General features: G+C 39.8%; 1 protein-coding gene across 1 annotated transcript in view; it reads left to right on the top strand.

The window, feature by feature from the left end:
• Positions 1 to 24,807, top strand: part of MOCOS (molybdenum cofactor sulfurase) — a 553,751-nt gene that overhangs the window by 81,387 nt on the left and 447,557 nt on the right. The window contains exons 2-3 of the mRNA XM_089689064.1: positions 11,088 to 11,177; positions 14,304 to 14,370. Coding sequence (XP_089545190.1) covers positions 11,088 to 11,177; positions 14,304 to 14,370 — 157 coding nt within the window. The remainder of the gene's footprint in view (positions 1 to 11,087; positions 11,178 to 14,303; positions 14,371 to 24,807) is intronic.

Genomic DNA, 24,807 nt, shown 5'->3' on the forward strand with positions numbered 1-24,807 from the left:
TCAATCTTTACTGAAAGACATGACTATGCTATAGGACTGTTTGTGCCCCTCCTTTTTCTCTTATAATTAAAGTCAACAAGAGTATATGTGTTAAAATGTGACAAAAATTCAAAAATATGCCATAAATGCACATCTAAATTAGCATGTAGACACACAAATCTACAGTATAAATATTTCCAATTTCTTAAAGTAAAAATTGCTAGTGACACAATGACATCTAAACATATGAGTACAGGGGTTAAACAGAATCAAAAACCATTTGATTTGCGGGTGTGAAAGTGATGACATGTTTCACATTGAAAGTGGAAGTGATGTAACATTTTGTTGCTTCCACTGTGTGATGAGACACCTAGCTACCAGGTAGGAAGCTTCACTTTCCTCATTCACTGCCTGCGTTGCTAGTAATATGGAGTCGTGTCAGAGCCTACTGAGCTTCAAAGAGTCTTCACGGGACTGAGATTGAGCTTTTAAGTCACTTTTGAAACAGCAGTTTTCTTATTCTGGGTCACAATCCTATGCAATGTCCTTTTTGTCTTTTTCGGTCAGTTGACCATGTCAACCGTGCTTATGCTTATCAGATGATGTTTTCTTGGAAACTGTATATGCCGTCATAACCTTTGATACTATACCTCATGACACTGCAAGTAAATTGGCAACTTCAGTTCCAGAAGCATCAGCTAAGCGGGCACTAACAATTTGCCCTCTTTGAAGCTCTGTAGGCTCTGACACAACTCCATATTTCTAGCAGAGCATGCAGTGAATGACAAAAGTGAAGCTTCCCACCTGTTAACTAGGTGTCTCATCACACAGCGGAAGCAAACGAATGTCACTTCCACTTTCAATGTGAAACAATGTTGTCATTTTCATACCTGCAAATCATGTAGTGTTTTTGTCTAACCCCTGTATATCAATACTTTGTGAAAACACAAACCCCTCCGGTAACCCCTAAATCTTATCAAAAATTACAACATAGAAACATCTGTGTATAATATGTCAGAATGTAACAAGAAATAAGAGAGATACTATTTATAATCAGTGACTACCTGGGGCTGCCATCAAGATGAGATGCCAGGGATCCCTGAAAAAAATGGGTAACATCCCATTCAAAGTTCAAACCAGGCTATCCTGGTATGCAGATTATTATTTTTTTTTTATTTTATTATTTTTTGCTAAATAAACAAAAAAAAACCCAAAGCTTTTGGAAAAAAATGCGTTTTTCATTTATGTTATAAAATGTTGCAAGTAACCTTTCTTCATAAATTTAAGTCAAAATGTATTCTGATACATTTTGTTGGTGAAAATACTCCAAATGAGTGTATATTATTTAGTCTGTATGAAAGTATGAGTCCACAAACCATGGAATATATATCTGACAATCAATCAATCCTGATGTACTGATGGCCAATCTGATTTCTTGGGACCCAGAAACGCCAGAATAGTACTAAAAAAAACCAAAATTACCCATTTTGGGAAAATAGACAAGGTATTTAGTAGGATACATGGTGAGTTTTGTGAAGTCGTAATTTTTTGTTACAATTTTTTGGAAAATGAAGAAATTCTAAATTTTTTTATATAATGTCCCCAGCCCAGTACAGAGTCATTATATAACTGGTGTGGTGGTGATCAGGGACACTGACTAGTGACAGTATTTAAAAACAAAAAAATTACATTTTTAGTTTTTTCTATTTTTTTATTAATTTTTTTTTCTTTTTGTTTACTATTTTTTTTTCAACACACTGTAACTAAAGCAATACAATATTTTCATAATAACATTGTACTACTCTGGGCAAGTGATCAGGATTTTTTTTTTTCTACACATTATGATTGATAATACCAATGTATTTCATTGATATTAGCAACCATTGTTACTGAATGAAACTGATTCGTTTAGCCTTTTGTTGTGATTGGCTGTGATTGAGCAAAGCTCATCACATGATACAGATAGGCTGCAATTGGCCCTGTCTGTACCATGTGACTGCTTTGACCAATCACAGCTAACACAATTGTTTTCAATGGATGGCATGAAAGGAAGCCATCCATGGTATACAACTGTCATGTGATCTGCTGTTATTGGTCACATGACACTGGCAATGGGCTGGTGTAGTCCTGTGGACAGAGCTGGTGACAGACTGCGTTGCCCCGTGGCCTTGTGAACAGCAACTTCTAACAGGACATCATATGACGTCTACTCAGAAGGTGGAGCATCCCACCCAGCTGTCAATCTGCTATAGGCTGGGCGGGAAGGTGTTACGTTAAGCCTTTAGTATCACTTTAATCAGAAGGAAACTTAATTCTAATTACAGGGATGCAAACAAAGCAGCAAAACCTTGTAACAATAATCTCTGCAAACCGTGCAGCCACATCAATGCATTAGTATCTATACTAATAGAGAGATAAATCTATCTCTATACCCCTCGCCTCACCCCTTCAGTCTCCGCCGAATCACTAGCCTTCTGAACGACATATCAGACTGGATGTCACTCCACTTCCTCAAATTAAACCTTGCCAAAACCGAGCTCCTAGTTTTCCCCCCAGCCCGTGCCCCCCCCCCCCCCAACCTCTCCATCACGACCAAACAATGCCACCATCAGCCCCACCCTAAAAGCCAGAGTACTAGGCGTCATTCTAGACTCCAATCTGTCTTTCCAGCCCCAGATCCGATCACTGACAAATTCATGCAGACTCCACCTCCGCAACATCTCCAAAATACGCACGTTCCTAACTCTAGAAACTACAAAGCAACTCATTTACTCCCTTATATCACAACTCGATTACTGTAACTTTCTCCTCGCCGGCCTACCCCAACACAGGCTATCCCTGCTTCAGTCTATCCTGAATTCTGCGGCCAGACTCATCGACCTTACCAACCGCACTGTATCTGCCACCCACCTTGGGCAATCCGAAGCCAGTGGAGGGATTGGCAAAAGCATAAATTTCAAAATATTAACATTGATGTACAAAGCTGTTCATAACACTGCCCCAAACTACTTCACTGACCTGATATCCATCTACCACCCAAAACGCACTCTCCGCTCCTCACAAGACCTCCTACTTTCTAGTTCCCTGGTCTCCTCCTCCCACGCTCGACTGCAGGACTTCTCCAGGACTTCCCCCATCCTCTGGAACTCACTACCCCAGTCCATCAGACTGTCACCTACCCTCCTCACCTTAGGCGCACCCTGAAAACCCATCTCTTCAGAGAAGCATACCCCGCCCTCACCTAATTGCCAATCTCCTCCGCTCTTCCCACCACTCCATCCCCCACAGCTATTTCCTCCTGTACCACTCTCCCCTCCCTCCTAGATTGTAAGCTCCAAGGAGCAGGGCCCTCGAACCCCTCGTGTATTGTAATATTACTGTACTGTCTCGTGTACTGTCTCCCATTATAATGTACAGCGCTGAGCAAACTGTTGGCGCTATATAAATACTGTATAATAATAGTATTGCAGGATCATGCAGCTGTGTCTACAGTATTGTGGTGTACCTCATTCAATATAAGGAATGCAAGCATGGATGTTACATTGGTGAGACAGGAAAGACATTTGAGAAAATAATTTAATCTTATTAGACACACCTAAAGGAACATAAGGAAGAAGGTTATTGCACACTGGTGGGGGATTCTTTCTCACAAACAGACCATTCTATAGAAAACAGGAATTTTAAAAACAGGAAAACTTTACAGCTACTAATGATTCTGTTTGATGCAAATAACAATGGACTGGATGTGGACCTCTGCTTTTCTTTTTAAATGACTAGTTTTATGACCATTCTCCCCACTGTGATTCTTCATCATCCTTCCTTATCCCCTTACCTGACTAACATTTTACTTACTTAACATGGGTTTGTGTGTGATAAGTTTTTCTTAGAATTTTGCTAATGCACTGTGTATCAATACTGCTTGAACCTAAAAAGAAGGAGGTATACCCTAAAAACTTGAGAATATAGCTGTTAGTGAAAATCAAAAGTATCAGGGACAGTACCCAACTGTATTGTTGCAAGTGTAATAATATGACAACCGTAACCTTAGGAATGTTGAATCTTTCATAAATTGTGCAACATATATATCTTATATGCCACTCTTACAAATTGCTTACAATTGAGGTACTATCCTCACCTTTTATATAAAAGTACCTGACGAGACTTTCCCTTGTTATCACTCCTCTTTGTGATCATAATCACTTTTTGGTAGTAATGATTTAAGACTGGTTAATTGGACATTGCACTTGTCATGAAGACAACTATGGTAGGCAACATGTTGTGTCTTTAGGAGAAACAAATCATTCCCTACAGACTATTAATATTATTATTTTGAAATTTGGTAAGTTTGAAGACTTGCTGCTAATAAGGACAAGCCAATGCTGATACCCATTGGCCCTTTTCTTGCTCCAATACAAGGTGACATGGTTTAATTATTAGCAGTTCCTGATTCTGAATATCTGAATATGCTCATAATCTGACCATGAACACTGTGAGCAACAATGGATTGCTAAGTATTACCAAGGATCTTTCAAACCGTTCCCAGGGAACTGCCATCATTACACTACACCCAGAATGCCAAGCCACTTCTACATCCTCCTCGGGTAATATAGGGATAGTACAATCTGATATCACTGATATCCCACCCAACCTGACTATTAGTTCGGATCCTATAGATGCGGCTCTCCCTATCCCTGATTTGAATACCATACCTCCTAATACTCCTGGGACTTTTTTAGTGATGTGCCCCCCACCCAACCTCACAAAAAGAAAACACATAGGAGAGGAAGGAGGGGGGAAGGGGCAGATATAAGAAAAGGGAAAATCAGGAAACTGTAAAGATCTACAATCTGTCCACTCTAGAACTTTCTGTCCACGACATCTCTCTATTAGGTAAAGGCCCAACCTTCGCCCTCATGGTTCAGCCCAACCCATTTACATTGTTTAAAGATTTAAACAAGTTTGTTTGAGACCTTACTGTAAAAAGATTTTACAACATCAAATCTGCTAAAAATACACCTCCTACAGATTCCATCACTCCAACAGACAACGAGACTATATCTCTTGATGATTCAGACTTGCCCATCATTACTTGTTTAAAAGATTTATATACAGAAAATTATAATGATGAAGTTGAGTGGCTCACACAACATTTCCCCACTTCACCTTACGTTCAGCATATCACTTTAAGACCAAGGTCCATTTTCAATCTCACTCACATCAAAAGACCTTTTGTTCAAACTTTATATCAGGTGGTATATGCCGACTTCATTCTCATGTGTAATCTTGATTCATGTAATTCTCAAAATTCCTCCAACCAAAAAATAGTCCTCAGTAAGTTTACCAACAATCAAGACATTGTCATCAAGTCTGCAGATTAGGGTGGTGGTATCATTATCAAAATAGAACAGATTATATCGAAGAGGCCAATAGGTTGCACTCTGATTATAACACATACCAGGAATTACACCACAATCCCTTACTAGCTTTCTCCAATGAAGCTACGGTCCTGATCAACTCGGCTCTGGAGAACAATATCATTACTAACATGGAGGCCTCTTTTTTTGAGAGAAGAGTTTTATCATACCTCCTATTTTAATCACCTCCCGAAAATACATACGTATCTATATAATCCACCTGGCCGCACCATTATGGCAGCTATGGACAGCATTACCAGTGGTTTCTCAATGTAGATTATTTCTTATAACCACTGGCCCAAAACCTACCCTCTTATATTAGAGACAGTATACATCTCTTAGACATGCTTCTGCCCTATAGATGGGAACCCACATATTTATGGGTCTCATTGGATATTACATCCTTGTATACAACCATCCCTCATGAGGTCCAACATTTTCTAGCAGAGGACCCTCTGATGAACCCCAGACAGGCTCAGTTCATCTTGGAAGCCACCCAGTTTTGTCTACAGCATAATTTTTTTGAATTCGACGAGAACAGCTTTTTATGGAAGAATGGCACAGCTATGGGAGCATATTTTGCCCCAAGCTATGCCAACCTAACCATGGGCTTCTGAGAACACCAATACATAACCAACAATAGCCCTTTTGCATCCCATATTGTGTTTTATGGGCGATAAATAGATGACATAGTCATCATATGGGATGGCCCCCCTCATACTGTTGACGCATTTGCACAATACTGTAATCGCAACCGCTTGGGATTATCTTTCACCTATATACAAGACCCTCACACTCTAGCCTTTTTTAGATCTACACCTCTGTCATAATGATGGACATTTTTTTGTCATGTCCATGGTGAAATCCTTGCCGAAAAAATCTTGGAAAAAGGATATCCTGCCCCTCTTATACAAGTCTCATTTCAGCATTACCAAAAGAAACCAGTCTGCAAAAATCTGAAAAAATAGTCCTGTAGAAAAACACACAGCCCATCCGTTTTTACCACCCAATTTCTTATCCAATATAGAAAAATGGAAAACATCTTGCACAGACACTAGCCCATACTGTTGCAAGATCCCTTCTTACAAACATCCATTACAGAATGCCCCAAGGTCTCATATTGAAAAGCCAGAAACATCAAATAGCCACCAGTAAAATTAAATGTATGCCAAGCCGCATACCACATTGATCCCTTTGATCAGGATCTATCAATGCAAAAAGGCATTATGCCTCACATGTCCCTTCATCCAGCATGGTAAAAAAAACTTACACTATCAAATGGAAAACTTATCACATTAAAAATTTTTATATTTGTTCCACAGAATATGTCATTTATTGTCTGACATGCCCATGTGGATTATTCTATGTAGGGAGGACCATCAGAACTTTACAGAAATGCTTTGGTGAGCATAGATGCTTTATAGAAGCAGGATCCGACAAACACGGTGTCCCTAGGCATTTCTCAGAACACCATGAAAAATCCACCACAGGGCTCTGTGTGGGTTCTGGAATATATCCCCAAACTAGCATCTATGGCAGAGCATTTCAAGCACCTCTGTCAGTGCGAAACATATTGGATTTACACGTTCGGCTCCCGAGTCCCAGGGGGGCTTAATGAAGAAATTGAACTACATACAGTACTTTAATTTTATACAGCTCATCCATATATATTAAATATCCATTTGTCCAACCAACGCACTCATAACTAGAGATGAGCGAATTATTCAAAAATTCGATTCGGCTGATTCGCCGAATTTGCGGGAGAAATTCGATTCGATGCGAATTTATTCGCCGCAAATTTAACTTACTAAAAGGGTTTCTAGGCTTCAGAGAGTCTTTATATTAGTGCAGAACACTGTACCTTTAATTTAAATGCCCTTGGAGTCTGCTGGGGAAGAGAAATAATACTGTCAGTCAGTATGACATGCAGATGAGTGCCGTCGATCTTAGAATCACCGCACACTTCACTCATTTGGGCAGTCACGGGGCACGACGAAGAAGAAGAAGAATGAAAAGAAGAATGAAAAGAAGAAGAAGAAGAATGAAAAGAAGAAGAATGAAAAGAAGAATGAAAAGAAGAATGAAAAGAAGAAGAATGAAAAGAAGAATGAAAAGAAGAAGAATGAAAAGAAGAAGAATGAAAAGAAGAAGAAGAATGAAAAGAAGAAGAAGAATGAAAAGAAGAAGAATGAAAAGAATGAAAAGAAGAATGAGAAGAAGAATGAGAAGAAGAATGAAAAGAAGAATGAAAAGAAGAATGAAAAGAAGAATGAAAAGAAGAATGAAAAGAAGAAGAAGAATGAAAAGAAGAATGAGAAGAAGAATGAGAAGTAGAATGAAAAGAAGAATGAAAAGCAGAAGAAGAATGAAAAGAAGAAGAAGAAGAATGAAAAGAAGAAGAAGAAGAATGAAAAGAAGAAGAATTAAAGTACAGCAAAAAGTGTATCTGCAGAGAGCTCCGCTATTTCTGACAGTTCTCTGACAGTTCCTTCACATTTACAGCGGTTGAAACATTGTATCTATTTATTTCCGAATAAAAACATCTGTATCCTTAATGGAAACAAATAGATACAATGTTTCAACCGCTGTAAATGAACTGTCAGAACTGTCAGAAATAGCGGAGCTCTCTGCAGTGACACTTTTGCCGGCTGATCGGGAAAAATTCGATTCGTGCACCCGAAGTTTGCTAAAATTCGGATTCGATGCGAATCGAATTTTTCCTGATATTCGAAACGAATTCCACTTCGCCAGGTTCGATTCGCTCATCTCTAATTATAACGCATGTGTAGATGTTCATACCAACATGCTTATATGATTAGAGTGTCCTGGTTTCTTTTTGTATACTTTTATAAGGGCTGGGTTCTCCTTTGTAATTTTCCCCTTATAATTTTGCAGTTTTTGCTATATTATATCATGTGTTGGTATTTTATTTTTATTTATACTGTACACCTTTTACACCTTATCGTTTATTCTGGGTCCTACACATTTTTTTATTCATTTCCATTATAATGTATTATACATGTTTTTACACACACACACACACACACACACACACACACACACACACACACACACACACACACACACACACACACACACACACACACACACACACACACACACACACACACACACACACACACACACACACCTCGAAAAATTAGAATATCGTGCAAAAGTTCATTTATTTCAATTAGAATATTACATGCAATCAATAAAACAAGGATTGTACACAGAACAATATCTGACCTCTGAAAAGTATAAGCATGCATATGTACTCAGTACTTGGTTTGGGCCCCTTATGCAGCAATTACTGCCTCAATGAGACGTGGCATGGAAGCTATCAGCCTGTGGCACTGCTGAGGTGTTATGGAAGACCAGGATGCTTCAATAGCGGCCTTCAGCTCTTCTGCATTGTTCGATTTCATGTCTCTCATCTTTCTCTTGGCAATGCCCCATAGATTCTCTATGGGTTTCAGGTCAGGCGAGTTTGCTGGCCAATCAAGCACAGTAATCCCACGGTCATTGAACCAGGTTTTGGTGCTTTTGGCAGTGTGGGCAGGTGCCAAGTCCTGCTGGAAAATGAAGTCTGCATCCCCATAAAGCTCATCTGCAGAAGGAAGCATGAAGTGCTCCAAAATCTCCTGGTAGACGGCTGCGTTGACCCTGGACTTAATGAAGTACAGTGGACCAACACCAGCAGATGACATGGCTCCCCAAATCAACACAGACTGTGACTTCACACTGGACTTCAAGCATCTTGCAGTGTGTGCCTCTCCATTCTTCCTCCATACTCTGGGTCCTTGCATTCCAAATGAGATGCAAAAGTTGCTCTCATCAGAAAAGAGGACTTTGGACCACTGAGCAACAGACCAGGTCTGTTTTTCTTTAGCCCACGTAAGACGCTTCTGACGTTGTTTGTTGTTCAGGAGTGGCTTGACAAGAGAAATATGACATTTGAAGCCCATGTCCAGGACTCGTCTGTGTGTGGTGGCTCTTGATGCACTGACTCCAGCCTCAGTCCACTTCTTGTAAAAGTCCCCAACACTTTTGAATGGCCTTTTCCTGACAATCCTCTCCAGGCTGCGGTCATCCCTGCTGCTTGTGCACCTTTTTCTTCCACACAACTTTCTATTAATGTGCTTTGATGCAGCATTTTGGGAACATCCAACTTCTTTAGCAATTACCTTTTTGAGGCTTTTCCTCTTTATGGAGGGTGTCAATGAAGGTTTTCTGCACGACTGTCAGGTCAGTAGTCTTTCCCATGATTGTGATTCCTACTGAACCAGACTGAGAGACCATTTAAAGGCTCAGGAACCCTTTGCAGGTGTTATGGCTTAATTAGCTGATTAGAGTGGGACACTTTGAGCCGAGAATATTGCACCTTTTCACAATATTCTCATTTTCTGAGATTGTGGATTTGAGGTTTTCATGAGCTGTAAGCCATAATCATCACAATTATTACAAATCACGGCTTAAACTATCTTGCTTTTGCATGTAATGAGTCTATCTCATGTATTAGTTTCACCTTTTTAAGTTGCATTACTGAAATAAATGAACTTTTGCACGACATTCTAATTTTTTTAGTTTCACCTGTACATATTTATTTTATTTTGATTTCATTTTTGTCCATATACATGAGTTATATTCTTGGTATTCATCTGTGCTCATATATTGCCTTTTTTAATATATGTTATGTTATTTATCCTTTTGATTGCTCCTGTTAAGTATAGTCCCAACAGATGAATTTAGTATTTATATTGCACTGGGCCTTGCTTGGCAGTGTTGTCCCACGATGACAGCGTCTTCCCCTATTCAAGTTTCTTCTGTCCTCCTCCATTTCGTTAGGCCTGTAGAAGGAGTTAGAGGCTCCGAGCGCATAGCTTGTCCTTTTGTTTTTGTTACCTGGTACAGCGAACCCTCCGCCTCTTCCAGTGACGTCACTTCTGCCGGTACATTCCAAGCTGGTTGTGCGCACTCTTCCTGGTACAGACACCGCTGAATTGGCCTCACTGTACTGCTACTCGACAAGGAAAGATCCCCACACTGTGCTTGCATCCCTTTACCAACCTAGCATACATCCACAGCGTGACCGGTGGTACCTGCAGGACGGTGAGGTGATGGTGACCCCTTACACAGATGAGCTTGTTTCTTTTTTTATTCTTATGAGTGCTTTTAATCCTTCAGTAATAAATACAGTTTTTACCACTGCACTTAGGCTGGCACCTATCTTCTTCCTTTTTGTCATTACTTAAGTTCACCTTTTGACAAAAAAGATAAAAAAAATGTGCAGTTAATTTTTTTTTTGCTGCAAGAGCCTGTAAAGCATTGCACCAGCAATCAGCAGATTGCTGATGCCATGCAGGTCTCCTGCAGACCTGTCAGTGTATCTGTGTGCCTGTACATCCCATACAGGTAAGCAGGTACACTGTCAGGAAGAATCCGTGAACTACCACAGCGCTCCACAGGAGGGTCCAAACTAGTTAAACACCAGCAATTCAGGCAAACCTATGGCTTTAGTTAGTGAAACAACTCATTATACTGAAATAGTCACAATATTGCCTGAAGCATTCTAATAAAACTATAATTTTAAATACAATATATGCACTGACATTTTTTAAAAAAGTTTAACGTTTTACCTGAATCTAGGTATCTGCTAAAAGCAAGATTATAACAATACTTTTTTTTTTTCAGATGTGGTTTACCTTGATCACGTTGGGACAGCACTTTTTCCTGAAAGTCTTCTTCAAAAATTCATGGCTGATTTGTCTGAAAATGTTTATGGTTAGTATAAGTACTTTCTCTTATAATAAAGATATGTGAGCATTTGTCTAAAAAACTTTTCAGTAGTGTGATGAAATGGGACTATAACTATAACTTTTCTGTACTATTTCCTTTAATGAGCAGTGATTAATGTAAATGTAGCTTGCTGCTGAGCCATTATGGCTTTTTTGACATAAGTGTGTGGATTTATATGGTTGCATTTTAGAACATCTGCTGTTTAATTGAAAGGATTTTACACTGTGAATACCAAGCTATGCAGGCTTGTAACCTCTAAGTAGTTGCAAGGAGAGTCCTTTTAAAATGTGAACATATCACTTTATAAAATGACAAATTTTGGTACGTGCATTCACAATACACAAATACCATATTTATTAAACGTTAAGCCAAAGTAAACGGTTTTTAATATGTATCCTTTATATAGAGCTGGAAGGACATCATTTTAGACAATCATTTTCTAATTTCTAAATGTTGCTGTGAAAAAAATATATACATTGCGTCATGCACACTCATGCCTTATTGGTCTGCAGTTTTAAGAAATGTTACATATTTTAATAATTCTGTATGTTGTTACCCAATTCTATTGTCTGCACATAAAAATGTATTTTCATAAAACAAAAATGTATAAATATGCAGAAATTATTATGGTTGTAAACATTCTGAGAAATAAATTCTTTTGGTTCCTTTTTGAACCCTTAAATTTAAAACAATTGGTTATGTTGTCCTGGTTCTCGTTCCATATTTTATACTAAATGCAGTTGCTGGAATAAATGGCTCTGTATGTAGCTGTGCTATAAAAAGAGGATCTTGATGCACAGTTGGCTGCATACAGGAAAAAGTATTTTCACCCTACCCCAAGTGGTCTGTCTTGCGCTTTTCTCTTTCTCTCTCTCGCGCTCCCCCTCTCTCTCGCTCCCTCCCTCTCTCTCCCTCCCTCTCTCTCCCTCCCTCTCTCTCCCCCTCCCCCCTCTCTTTCCCTCCCCCCTCTCTCTCCCTTCCCCCTCTCTCTCCCTTCCCCTCTTTCTCCCTCCCCCCCCCTCTCCCTCCCCCCCTCTCCCTCCCCCCTCTCCCCCCCCCCTCTCCCCCCCCCCTCTCCCTCCCTCCCCCCTCTCCCCCCTCTCTTCCTCCCCTCTCTCTCCCTCCCTCCCTCCCCTCTCTCTCCCTCCCTCCCCTCTCTCTCCCTCCCTCCCCTCTCTCTCCCTCCCTCCCCCCTCTCTCTCCCTCCCCCTCTCTCTCTCCCTCCCCCTCTCTCTCTCCCCCCCCCTCTCTCTCTCCCTCCCCCCTCTCTCTCTCCCTCCCCCCTCTCTCTCTCTCCCTCCCCCCTCTCCCCCCCTCTCTCCCCCCCCCTCTCCCCCCCCCCCTCTCCCTCCCCTCTCTCCCCCCCTCTCTCTCCCTCCCTCCCCCCTCTCTCCCTCCCTCCTCTCTCTCTCTCCCTCCCCTCTCTCTCTCCCTCCCCTCTCTCTCTCGCTCTCTCTTTCTCGCTCTCTCTTTCGCTCTCTTTCTCGCTCTCTCTCTCCCCCTCTCTCTCTCTCCCTCCCCCCTCTCTCTCTCCCTCCCCCCTCTCTCTCTCCCCTCTCTCTCCCCCCTCTCTCTCCCTCCCTCCCCCCTCTCTCCCTCCCTCCCCTCTCTCCCTCCCTCCCCTCTCTCTCTCCCTCCCCTCTCTCTCTCCCTCCCCTCTCTCTCTCCCTCCCCTCTCTCTCTCCCTCCCCTCTCTCTCTCGCTCTCTCTTTCTCGCCCTCTCTTTTGCTCTCTCTTTCTCGCTCTCGCTCTCTCTTTCTCTCTCTCGCGCTCTCTCGCTCTCTCGCGCGCTCTCGCTCTCTCGCGCGCTCTCGCTCTCTCTCGCGCTCTCGCTCTCTCTCGCGCTCTCGCTCTCTCTCGCGCTCTCGCTCTCTCTCGCGCTCTCGCTCTCTCTCGCGCTCTCGCTCTCTCTCGCGCTCTCGCTCTCTCTCGCGCTCACGCTCTCTCTCGCTCTCTCTTTCTCGCTCTCGCTCTCTCTTTCTCGCTCTCGCTCTCTCTCGCTCTCGCTCTCGCTCTCTCTTTCTCGCTCTCACTCTCTCTGTGCAAATCACATGTGAATTGTGTGCGGTGCAATGGAAGCCATATGTTTTGTATATCTGTAATCGCACTGCATCCGCACCAAAAAGTTACAGGACCCTTTTTTTGGTCCGCACTAGAATCAGATTGCATGGGTATTCACATCGCAACATGTTTTGGGGACCAATGTTGAGGTGTTAACATACACACCTGCAGCGGTTTGCATGAACGGGGTGCCATTGTGATGCGGTGCAGAATTCACACAGAAAATGCTGCAAATTCTGCATCACATCAGTGTGAACCCTGGCATACTCATAGCTGGCCTGTTGTAAACTTCTCTTCCTTTTGAGCACTGCAATGAGTGCAGGGAATCAGCAAAACCACTGCAACTCTTGCAGTAATAATTCAGAAGCCTCCCTATGCAACATTGTCAAGTCAAAAGGTCTAGAGACAATTTTCACACTTAACAAAATAACAATCTGAAATACATTTTAGAAAACAAACTAATATAACAAAATGGTATACAATCTTATAGAATATACCCCCAAAAAAAATATACATATGCATGTGGTGGGATTCCTATCCGAATTGCATGCGGCTTTCCACACAGCTCCTATGTAAACCCAGGCTTGTCATTAAGACTTTGAGCCTGAGTTCACACAGGAGTGGTGCGGGAAACCTCCCTGCATGATGAGTTCCACCAGCAAAGGTCTGGCTCTCCATTCAACTGTGGACATAAGAGGCTGTGGCTTGGGCTCCTCCTGCCTCTCCCACGGCTTTGTTCCCCACATCTCCAGCGGCTCTCTCCCCCCAGCCTGCAGTGGTTTGAGCCATCCACTGGACCCCCTTCCAATCCCCCCAGTCCTGCTGTACCCGATTGTCATGATGCCCCGCTGTTAGACACTGAAAAGCAGCTTCACCGGTCCAGGGAATTGAAATCCCTGCAGCTTTCTCTTCTCTCTTCGCAGTGCTGACAGTACAAGCTAGAAAGCTGCTGCTTGGTCAGCACCATGTCATGCATCGATGCAACCCTAGCACATTGCAATTATACATTTTTTTTTTCTTCTACTGATTCTTATTTTTCTCTTTTTTAAGGCAATCCTCACAGCAACAACTTAAGCAGTAGACTTACTCACGATACAATTGAACATGTTCGTTACAGGTAAGATCATTTAAAGACAATGTTTGGTCCTGAGATCAGCTCATAAAATGTCCAGTATGGCTAGCATTGTAAATATCCGTGCAGAAAACTGTATTTTTTGGGTGTGTGCAAGGTCATAGTTGTTGGGTCATTCAGCCACCATTATTCAGCCACCATTATTGAAGTATTTATTTTTGATTAATTTTTAAGAAGATTTGAAATGTTTGGCTTTGCTTCAATTTTATTTCTGAAGGCAAATTAAAAAATAACTGTGCAATTAGACATACTGTACATATTTTTAAAAACCAGTTTAATTATTGGTTTACTTCACAACAAAGTGTCACATGTCTCTTTCATAGAAATAGACACATAATTACTTAAGCTCTTTTTATTGTTCAAACCTGTATGTCTTGAATGAATGATGAAGCTTGGTTCCTCTTTTGCCAAGATATACAGGGGTTAGACATGGGAACACTACATGATTTGCTGGTGTGAATATGACGTTTCTCATTGAAATTGAGCTGTGCAACCGCTTTTGTGTCAAGGTCCTACCTTTTCCCAGAGGTTATGTTACTCCATGTGCTGGCATCCATCTTGGATTTCTGCTGAGCATGGTGGGAATCCTTTATGCCTTCAGGTCTCTGAGGTCCATCCCCCAGAGGGGTGTGGCTGATGACATATAAGCCTGTGGTCCGCACATGCTCTTTGCACTTGTGCCTTGTGCCTTGGTGTTGCTATTACTCTGTTCTGACTCTCGTGACTCTCCTGGAATCTGACTCGGCTTGTGACTCGACTATTCTTTGTGTTCTCCTTTGATCTGACCCTCTGTTGCTGAACCCGGATCGTGACCTGTGATTCTCGTCTGCTGTCCTGTACCGGTTTATCCCGTTGTTGTTGATCCGGCCTGTCTGACTACTCTATTGTCTTTTCTGCCAGCTACACGCCATTGGCGGCGGCCATTACCGCAACTGAGGTGTCTCGGGGGCCGCGACCTGGTTCCTGGCTGCGTCAAGTCCATCCCCACCATCAGGGGCCCTGGTGAAGGGCAGCCTGGGACTTAGACTCCGCACCCTGAGGGACTTCGGTCTGTGGATGATGGTTGTCGTCAGCCAGTGCGTTACATTGTTTAGGCCTGCCTGTCCGTTCCTCAGCTCCTGTCCTGACATTTTGCAGCAGTTGTTTTATTATTTCAGATCACAATCTTGTGCAATGTCCTTTTTGTCTCTTTCGGTCAGTTGACCATGTCGACTGCGCTTATGCTTATCAGATGATGTTTTCCTGGAAGCTGTATATGCCGTCATACCCTTTGATGCTGTACACAGCAAATAAATTGGCAACTTCAGTCACAGAAGCACCAGCTAAGCGGGCACTGACAGTCTACCCTCTTTGAATCTCCGTAAGCTCTGACATGATTCCTTATTACTAGCAGCATGCGCAGTGAACAACGAAAGTGTGGCTTCCCATCTATTAGCTAGGTGTCTCATCACACACCGGAAGCAAAAGTGTTAAATCACTTCCACTTTCAATGCGAAACATGTGGTCACTTTCACACCTGCAAATCATGTAGTGTTTAAATTTTTTGGTCCAACCCCTGTACATATGCAAATCCATTGCATGGGGCCTGAATTTCTTGGAATAGAATCCAAAAGCAGATGTGCATTCTTCCTCAATTTTAAAAGGCCACAGTGGGTTACAGAGTTTGGTACTTTAAGCATTTTTAGGCAAAGATGGCAGCTGATCGAAAGAAAGTTTCACACCTTTGTAAATGGTAGCGTTTGGCCCACACTGTCTAGCAGTTATAGAAGAACTGTTTTTAAGGTCATCACAGAAAATGTAGAAACAAACTTACTCTGAACAGTTTATTTTGGGGGATCCCTATTGTTTGCAGCCCTTTCTATGCTAGGCGAATGTTCTACCTTCCCAAATACACATGCTAAAATGTACATTACTGAGAATTTGCTAAAGACTTCAATAACATTTTTTAATAGACAACCCATAGAATAAAATTAAAGCAGTCCAGATTCTTTATACATTTTGCACAAGTGTTTATCAAATTTAGATTCTCAATAAAGAATAAACAAAATAATTTTGTGCAGACAATTATATAATCTTCAAAAAAAAAAAAAAAAACAATGAAAACTCTGCACCATAGGAAAACCAAAAGAACCCAAAAATAAGGAAATACAGATGAGTGTGATCATGGCTTCTTCAGTCTTAAAAATTTGTTTAACTTCCATATTCATGAACCCTATAAATGTGTATATAGACTGTGCTGCCAAAATTTTGGATAAGGTTACTTAACAGTTTGCCACATGTAAAAGTGCAAAAAATAGATAAACAACACCAGAAAATTTAACTAAATGTCTAACGTATCAGTAAGTCCCATTCAAATAATAGTTTCTTAAAAACAGACAGGTGAACATTAGTGCCATTAGTAACAGATAAACAGGCAATCACTTACGGTGCTCCATGGGACCCCACATGGATTTGCACTCATCACAATGAATGAACCTTCTTTTACTACATAGGTCTCAAAGTGCTTTTTTTGTTGGACCCACTGTGTGTCTTGTCACCACCGTGACGATTCATTTGTACCAGGATGCGATCTCTTCCAGTGCAGTACACTGCCATGAAACTAGTTAGCAGTGTTCCCCAGCTGCTATGTCACATCCCATTCCTGGAGTGCAAGCCAGCTGCTGGTCTTGGGGCCCATTACAAACCTTAAGCTAAACTTAATTATAGAATTTTGCTAAAATACCTTGTACTTATAATTCCAATTCTACTTTAGAACAACAAGCATGTTTGGAAAAAATACTTAAGATTTAAGCTTTATAAACACTCTGACAATTATATCTGCAATCACCATACCAGTGATCACCATAGAGATCAGTATTCTCTGCATGAGTCATCAGGTATTCAATGTAGATGTTCTTAGTCTTTTTAAATATTAATTTACATATTCGTTGTTTTTTCTTTTTGTGGTTGTACCTTTACAATCATGCTCTATACATGAGTATTTTTTTTCCATATCTGTGTATATTTTTGCTGTACCAAATATTAAATGAAAAGCTTTAAAATATATGGTTTCACAAAAGGGCAAATTATGCAAAACTACTGATTATAATTTGCGAACTGCATTCACTGGAGACAGTGGAGAGAAGCAACATGTGTTTAAAAACTGGTTTAAACAATGTAAGCAATTGTCCAATTAGTGCTAGAATGTAATTTAAATTAATGTGCCTGACCATTTTTGTTTTGCCATTTAGCCTCTGTAAGTAATAGGACATAATGCTTGAATGAATCACAATTGCTTCACTAAAATGGACACTCTCTACATAGTACTAGATGTGAATTATGGTAGTATTATATGATATTATCCCATGGGATGGGAGTATGAATTAAAAATACTTAATTAGCTCCAAATACGAAGTTCATTGTCTATACAGTATATTAAGGTGTATTATTCTGGTATCCATTGCAATCATGTGGTAATGGCATATGATTACTTTACTCTCTCTCTCTGTTAGTGTTCCAGACGGTTACATTTCTGAACACTATATATAAAAAGCCTTTCATAGTAAACATTGAAGAGTAATAAAAAGGTAGTTATTTTCTTTCCCACAATGTACATATGATCAGTAATTAAAAATAAACGGTGTCTTTTAAAGCTTCATTCACACTGCCTTAAAAAAAAAACAGCATTTACAAGTGTTTCTTAATTTCCGGATCTGAATGCAGCTGCATTGTGTTCAATGGGGCCATTCACACAGGTGCGTAAATGCGAGCTGCTTTTAAATGTGAATCCAAACATCTGCATGTCGCAACATGCACAGATAAACCCATGTTTACGTGTCTGTAAGCAGGTGAATTAAATCTAAACAAAGGGGAAAAGGAAATTCTCAGAAAAACAAGTTATGTGCGCATATGCGTCTTTATGAATTTAAACACATCTGTAAGCAAGTGTTTTACTAATCATTGCACAGGAACGTTTCTTCTAGAAAACACAGGTGTAATAACGCTAGTTATGCACGTGTGAGTGTGGCTTATATGTTAAGGGATTTATAGAAGTATATGTTAGTAATCAGCGGTGTCTCAATAACCATCCTACTGTTGAAAAAGAAACAAAAAGTGCACTATCCCTTTAAAAATGTTTACATCACTCAAACTAATACGTGACCCATAGTGTAAACAACTCTCAGCATGCTAAAATTGCTGTGTAACATCTAAAGCAATAATGTTCAAAACAAGCAACAATCTCACAGTAAAAAAAACTACCAAATATACAGTGTAAAAAGCAGTTATGTGCAAAGTGAGCTGTGTAAAAAAAAAAAAAAAAAAAAAAAAGGTGCATACAACCGTTATACAAACCTACTGAAAAGATTGCTGGGCAAAATGCGCAATGGTGGATACCCATCAATGTACAGTGCAGTATATAATTTAAATGTGCAAAATAGGAAATTGCAAATTATCAAAATAAATTCATGAATCATGATAAAGTTCATTCTAGTCAATGCCTTAACTCTGTCCGATGCCTGTTATGGTGAAATGCGTTGTAGTGGATTGTGATAGACAGTCCACGTTCTATTAGATGATCAGTAAAATGACAATTTTATAGTCTTGCTACTTTCTGCTTCTTGCTCTTTAAATTCCTTACTCTCTTAAGTAAACAATCAGATATAGGTTGACAGAACGATGATAATTAAGATGGCGCCTTCATCCGGAGTCTCACCCTAGGTGACTCATTAGGAGAAAAATATCTTTTAATGTAAACAACCCCCATAAAAGGGAATGAGTCTTTTTGGGGACAATGATTGGAAGATATCAACACGGATGGAAAAACACTCAGAAACCCAGTGGACTTTCACCCAATCAATGTATATGCTTTGCCTGCATCATAAGCCCTATAAATGATACTGTTAGTTCCTCAATAAAACTGAATTTTAGGAAGTTGGCAAACTGCAACAGTGTCAGTGTCTTTCTTCCACGTGCACGTAATTCTATATTAATTTGGCTCACTGGTAGATCACGGTAAATGGTCTGTGACAGAGTCCAAAACATTTTGGCGCCCAACGTGGGGCCACCGGAAGCCATGTTGACTCTGGGCCTAGCACACCTGTCTGTTAAGGGGGGAAATTGTAGCATTCCCTCTTTTTTATAAGTCTGAAATATGATGGTCAGGGGCCACGGTCTGTAAGGGAGTATAGGATTCCCTTTCTTCATGGGGAGTTCAACATTGTTATAGTTCAGGAATGTAGGGGAGATCTCGTTCACAGCTTTTCCTATTAGCCTTTAAATGCAAGGGATCACACAGCAGGCGACTACTGCCATTACAATGATAATACCCAGCAAGAGTTAAGGCAGTGATGTTGTTGCATATGGGTGCGCTGGAGTGTCCTGTGACCGCTTTATGATTTTACATACCGCTTGATTCTTCTTGCGTTTGTAAGTTTTATGACCTTTCATTGCTTGAGGTGATTGTAGCCGTATTAGTGCATTTGTGACAGAAACAATTGAGTACTGTCCGTGATACTTTTTTTATTTGCACTAACATACAATTTTGAGGACAAGCTTTCAGGGTATGTCCCTTTCTTCAAGGTCCAAGCAGTACTGCTTGGACTTTGAAGAAGGGGACATACCCCGAAAGCTTGTCCTCAAAATTGTATCTTAGTGCAAATAAAAAAAAGTATCACGGACAGTACTCAATTGTTTATGACCTTTCATTAAAACTAGAGTTAATACATATTGCTCTATGAGACCTCTCCTTTTTTTCATCTAATGTATATCATTACTGAGGAGTGTTTGGCAGAGCAGAGATCAGAACACATAGCCCTGTGGTAGGGGACAGAGTTGCTGAATATGTATATTGACGGTTATCCACTATTGCATATTTTGCACAGCAATATTTTCAGTAGGTTTGCATACTGGCTGTATGCACTTTATTTTTGACACAGTTCATTTTGCACATATCTGCTTTTTGCACAGTATATTTGGTAGGGTTCTTTTTCTGTGAGATTATTGCTTATTTTGAACATTATTGCTTTAGATGTTGCACAGCAATTTTAGCATGCTGAGAGTTGTTCACAATATGGGTCACGTATTAGTTTGAGTGATGTAATCATTTTTAAAGAGACCGTGCTATTTTTTGTTTCTCTTTTTATGTTTAGAATCCGGTATTCAGGGTTTCCAAAGTGCAGTCTGACATTAGTTAGTCTAGTGCAAGGTTGTTTTTATTATAGATCTAACCATCTTAATGTTACTTGAGTTGGCATGGATTACATATTTTTGTTTTATTTTGTCTCACTATCTTTATATCCTCAGTAATGCTAAGTAAAGTGAATGATCTAATTGTTAGTTCTCATGCACACTGAGCGTTTTTTACAGCTGCTGTTTTTGGGTTTTGGCATTTTTTTTTTCTACAGCCAGTAAACTCACCAGCATGTTATCCTATGTGTCCATGCACACAATGGGGTCAATTCACTAAAGGTTACCGCATGCAATATGAAGATCACGTGACTCATGTTTCTGAAATATCACATGAGATAATAAGAGTCAATTCATCAAAGTAAAATATTGAATGTTGGGTAAATACTGCTCATTTGTTAAAATGCAGAGATAAATGCCGCAAAAAATGAGATAAATCAAAAGTCATTTCATTAAAAAACACACACCGTATGTATTTATTACCTGGTGTTTGCTGGCAGTATTTTAGAAATGTACAAAATAACAGGAACTCTGCACTGGCCAGAAAGTGAAAAGTATACAATGTATCAGTGTAACAATGTTCTACCCTGAGCACAGGAATGAAAATAAATTGTGACATTTCATCAGAGGGAAATCACTTTGTGAATGAAAGCACAATGCAATGTTTTCATAGTTTCACAGTATTGCTGTGTGCATTCTGGTGCAATGTTAGCCACCAAAAAAAAATTGTGAAAAAACACCAAAAATAGTGCAAAATGTAAGTGCTAAATATCGCAAAACATGAATATTTAACGCATTTGGTAAATAACGCATGTTTTTTAGTGAATTGACTACTTTTGAAAGAACTACCCCTTGAGTTATTTTAACTCGAAAATGCACGCGGTATTTATCTCTTAGTGAATTGACCCCATAAGCTTTAATCAACGTCTTTTGGCAGGGGCGTTTTTTGCCTGGAAAAAAACCTCAGAACTAGTGAGTTTCTAGAGGAGTATTTTAGCTGTAAAAATGCTCTAATGCTGGTAAATGCGGAAATACATGGCAAACCTGCATTTTTTGAGCAAAAAATGTATTTATATTTTTGTGTAAAAAAAAAAAAAATGCAAGTGCAACTCAACGTAGTTAAATGCTAATGCAAACACGCTACTAAAAGTGGAGGAACTTGTGTTTTTAATGTGACTTTATACAGCTAATGCTACCAGCGTTTTTAAAACACCTAGTGTGCATGAGGAATTAAAGGAGAAATATAGCCAAAGCTATTTTGGCTATACTTCTACTGTTGGTCATAGGAGTGCAGTTTGCTCTGCACTCCTGTGACCTGTTTTCAGCCTAAACTAGATGCCCCTCAGCCAGTCCAGGGTCTCTAAAAAAAAAAATCTCAACTATATGGTCAGGATCCACCCTGAAGCCTGCACCAGCACCTGACGCGGCTTCTCAGTGATCCACCGAGAACCTGAGCAAGCCCCCTCCACAGCCCAGCTCCAATGAGCTCTGGAGGAGCAGAACAGTGAGCCGGAGACTGTCAGTCATGGCTCCTTGCTCATAGTGGAGGGGGAACTGAGTGGTTGGCGTGTTTGATTGCTTAGTCCTCACTGCAGAGCTGGCGAGGGACAGATGCAGCATCAGATCAATGTTGCATCCACCTAGGTGAATATATATATTTTTTTTAATCATGGGATGCTATATGCAATTCAGTGCGAGAATTCTGAACGTACAACTTATAAATTCAGATACTCAGACCCTCAATACATAAATGTAACAGACAAAGGTAAAGGTTGTAATGAAATATAGTACAAATTCAATTTATACTAATTTTAAATTTTTTTTTTTTTTTTTAAATAAAATCTTTATGTAAAATACAAGAGCCAAGGACACATAAAAGTAACCTTAAAATCACATTTGTTAACCATAGTCCCAAAGGCATTGAGATTGATTTTATGAACACATATCCTAAAATGAGTCATATCATGGAATAAGACCATGAAAATCAACAGCACAATGGGCTTATGAGGAAATCATTTACATACATTACAAACTTTTAGCAATATTCCTTGCACAGGTTTGTCTGTTGTGTTTTTGTTGAAGATGACACATGGATTCCTCCAACTTCATACTGAGTTCTAAGTGGGACGGTATTCCTCCTGCATCCCCTTGATCAGTCCCCCAGTCTTGTAAAAAAAAAAAACTGGGAGAAACACAGTAAACCATAATCCGAGCAGAGAATTACTTTTGTCGAGGAGTCTTGTATAAAAATATTATCAACTGTATAAAAACCATTATTGTTTGCAAATCACAGCTGACTCCAGATTTAGGTAGATACTTTCATTAACAGTAAATTTCCAAATAGGTTGTTTAGTTAGTGTGTGTGTGTGTATATGTATGTGTGTGTGTGTGTGTGTGTGTGTGTGTGTGTGTGTGTGTGTGTATATATATATATATATATATATATATATATATATATTTATATTAGCCAGTACAATTCTAGAATTTTTTTTTTTTTCCAGATAAAAGATGGCTTCATTATCTTTAACCCAAACTGGACATAATGTACAACTGCTTTAAGTTTTATAGATATTAGATTGCAGTTTGCATTGGTCTTTATGTAGAGCAGGGGTTGATGTGAATATTCAGTGTCCAAATTGCTGCAGGGTTTGTTGGTGCCATGTGTAAAATAAATTTATAAATGTCTAACTTTTTTGTATTGTAGTTTCCCACCTATAATTTATGTAAAAGCTCTATAGAATAAAAAAATGTGGAGTCATTGCATTGACAGAAGTTATATTGTGTCTTGCTTTTGCTCAGTTTTTTGTGTCACCTTTTTGCACAGAAGTTTGTTTTATCTGCATTTATGAGAAGAAATTGAAAAACATTTTTTTTTTCTACTCAAACTTGTAAATTAAGATATTATTACAATGCAGTATGGGCATACTTGGAATTACATCCAAAAACACATCCTGCCACAAGCTTTTGGAAAATGCAGAAAGAAAATTAATAATTTTTTTCTACCACACAGCAAAGCTCTACTCAGGAGTAGCAGAATGTGTTTTTGGTAGAAATATTTTGATTAACCTCCCTAGTGGTCTGATTATGTCCATATTTCTGTGCTCAAAGCAAAGCAAACATTTTTTTTGCATGGAAATATGTATTTTTTTATTGTAGGCCTGTAATATTTAGGAATTGCTCACTAAAACCTGTCCGCACAAGAGTCTAGTAAACATCTCGGGTATGTTAAAATTTGAAACCCGAAATCATAAATTATAAGTTCATAAAAAAAATATACATTTCATTTAATAATATAATCAAACCAAAAACACTGAAATTTGAAATATAGCTCCAAGTTCGCGCATCACTGACCTTAGTCGTAGAATCCTTTTCATTGTCTGATGACAAATTTCCCCACAAATCATCACTCAATTCTGCAAGTGGTTCGAATTTACTATCGCTGTTCTCTAGCTGGTCTAAAACCGCTTTTGACCTAAAGGGATGCTTTTTGAACGCCATGGACGTTTCTCAGTTTCCAGGCAGAAAGAACGGTAAAAATGCAGGCAGGGCACAGGACAAAGCACTACGGACAAAATCTATGTGAAATGCTTTGATACAGTAATGTTTTACTATGTTAATTTTGTGAATGTCACTATTTGTCATTTTCAAATTTCCCGCCGTTCCGTCCCCATACGTTCCGACGCTCGCAGGGGACGGAACCCACATGACAGATGTCGGCATCGGCCGGATTACATTGCCGGGGACACTGTAGGAGGGACATCGCGGGAGCGCAGGACAAGGTAAGTGATCGAGGGATCCCGGAGCAGTGCCGCATGGTAAGCCCGAGTGTAGCTTGGGGTTACCACTTGTGGTACTGAAACTTTACCCCGAGCTACACTCGGGAATACCGCCAGAGAGGTTAATTTAAAACTTTCTGTAATAAATTAATTTTCATTTTCTTTCTGCATTTTCCAAAAGCTTGAGCACAAAAATTAAAATGTGGTAATTTTGTGTTTGTGTGTTTCTATTGTCCTAGCACTCTAGGGCAGCCCAAATTGTGATGGATAGTCAGGAAATTAGATGCCTAATTTATGCTTCTTGAGCACTTGAAGGTGTGGGTTTTTTTTTAATTCTAGACCTAATTATGTGGCTAAGCTGGAAAAGAGTCTGACAAAGTATGCTCATGTTGTGTTTGAGAAATATCTTAACTGACAGCTATGTAAAAAAAAAAAAAAATACAATTTGCTTTCTAAATTTTTCAAAAACTTGAAGCAAAAA

This window comes from Staurois parvus, unplaced genomic scaffold, assembly GCF_062004578.1.
Source record: "Staurois parvus isolate SC_StPar_1 unplaced genomic scaffold, SC_StPar_1.0 ptg000468l, whole genome shotgun sequence".
NCBI lineage: Eukaryota > Metazoa > Chordata > Amphibia > Anura > Ranidae > Staurois > Staurois parvus.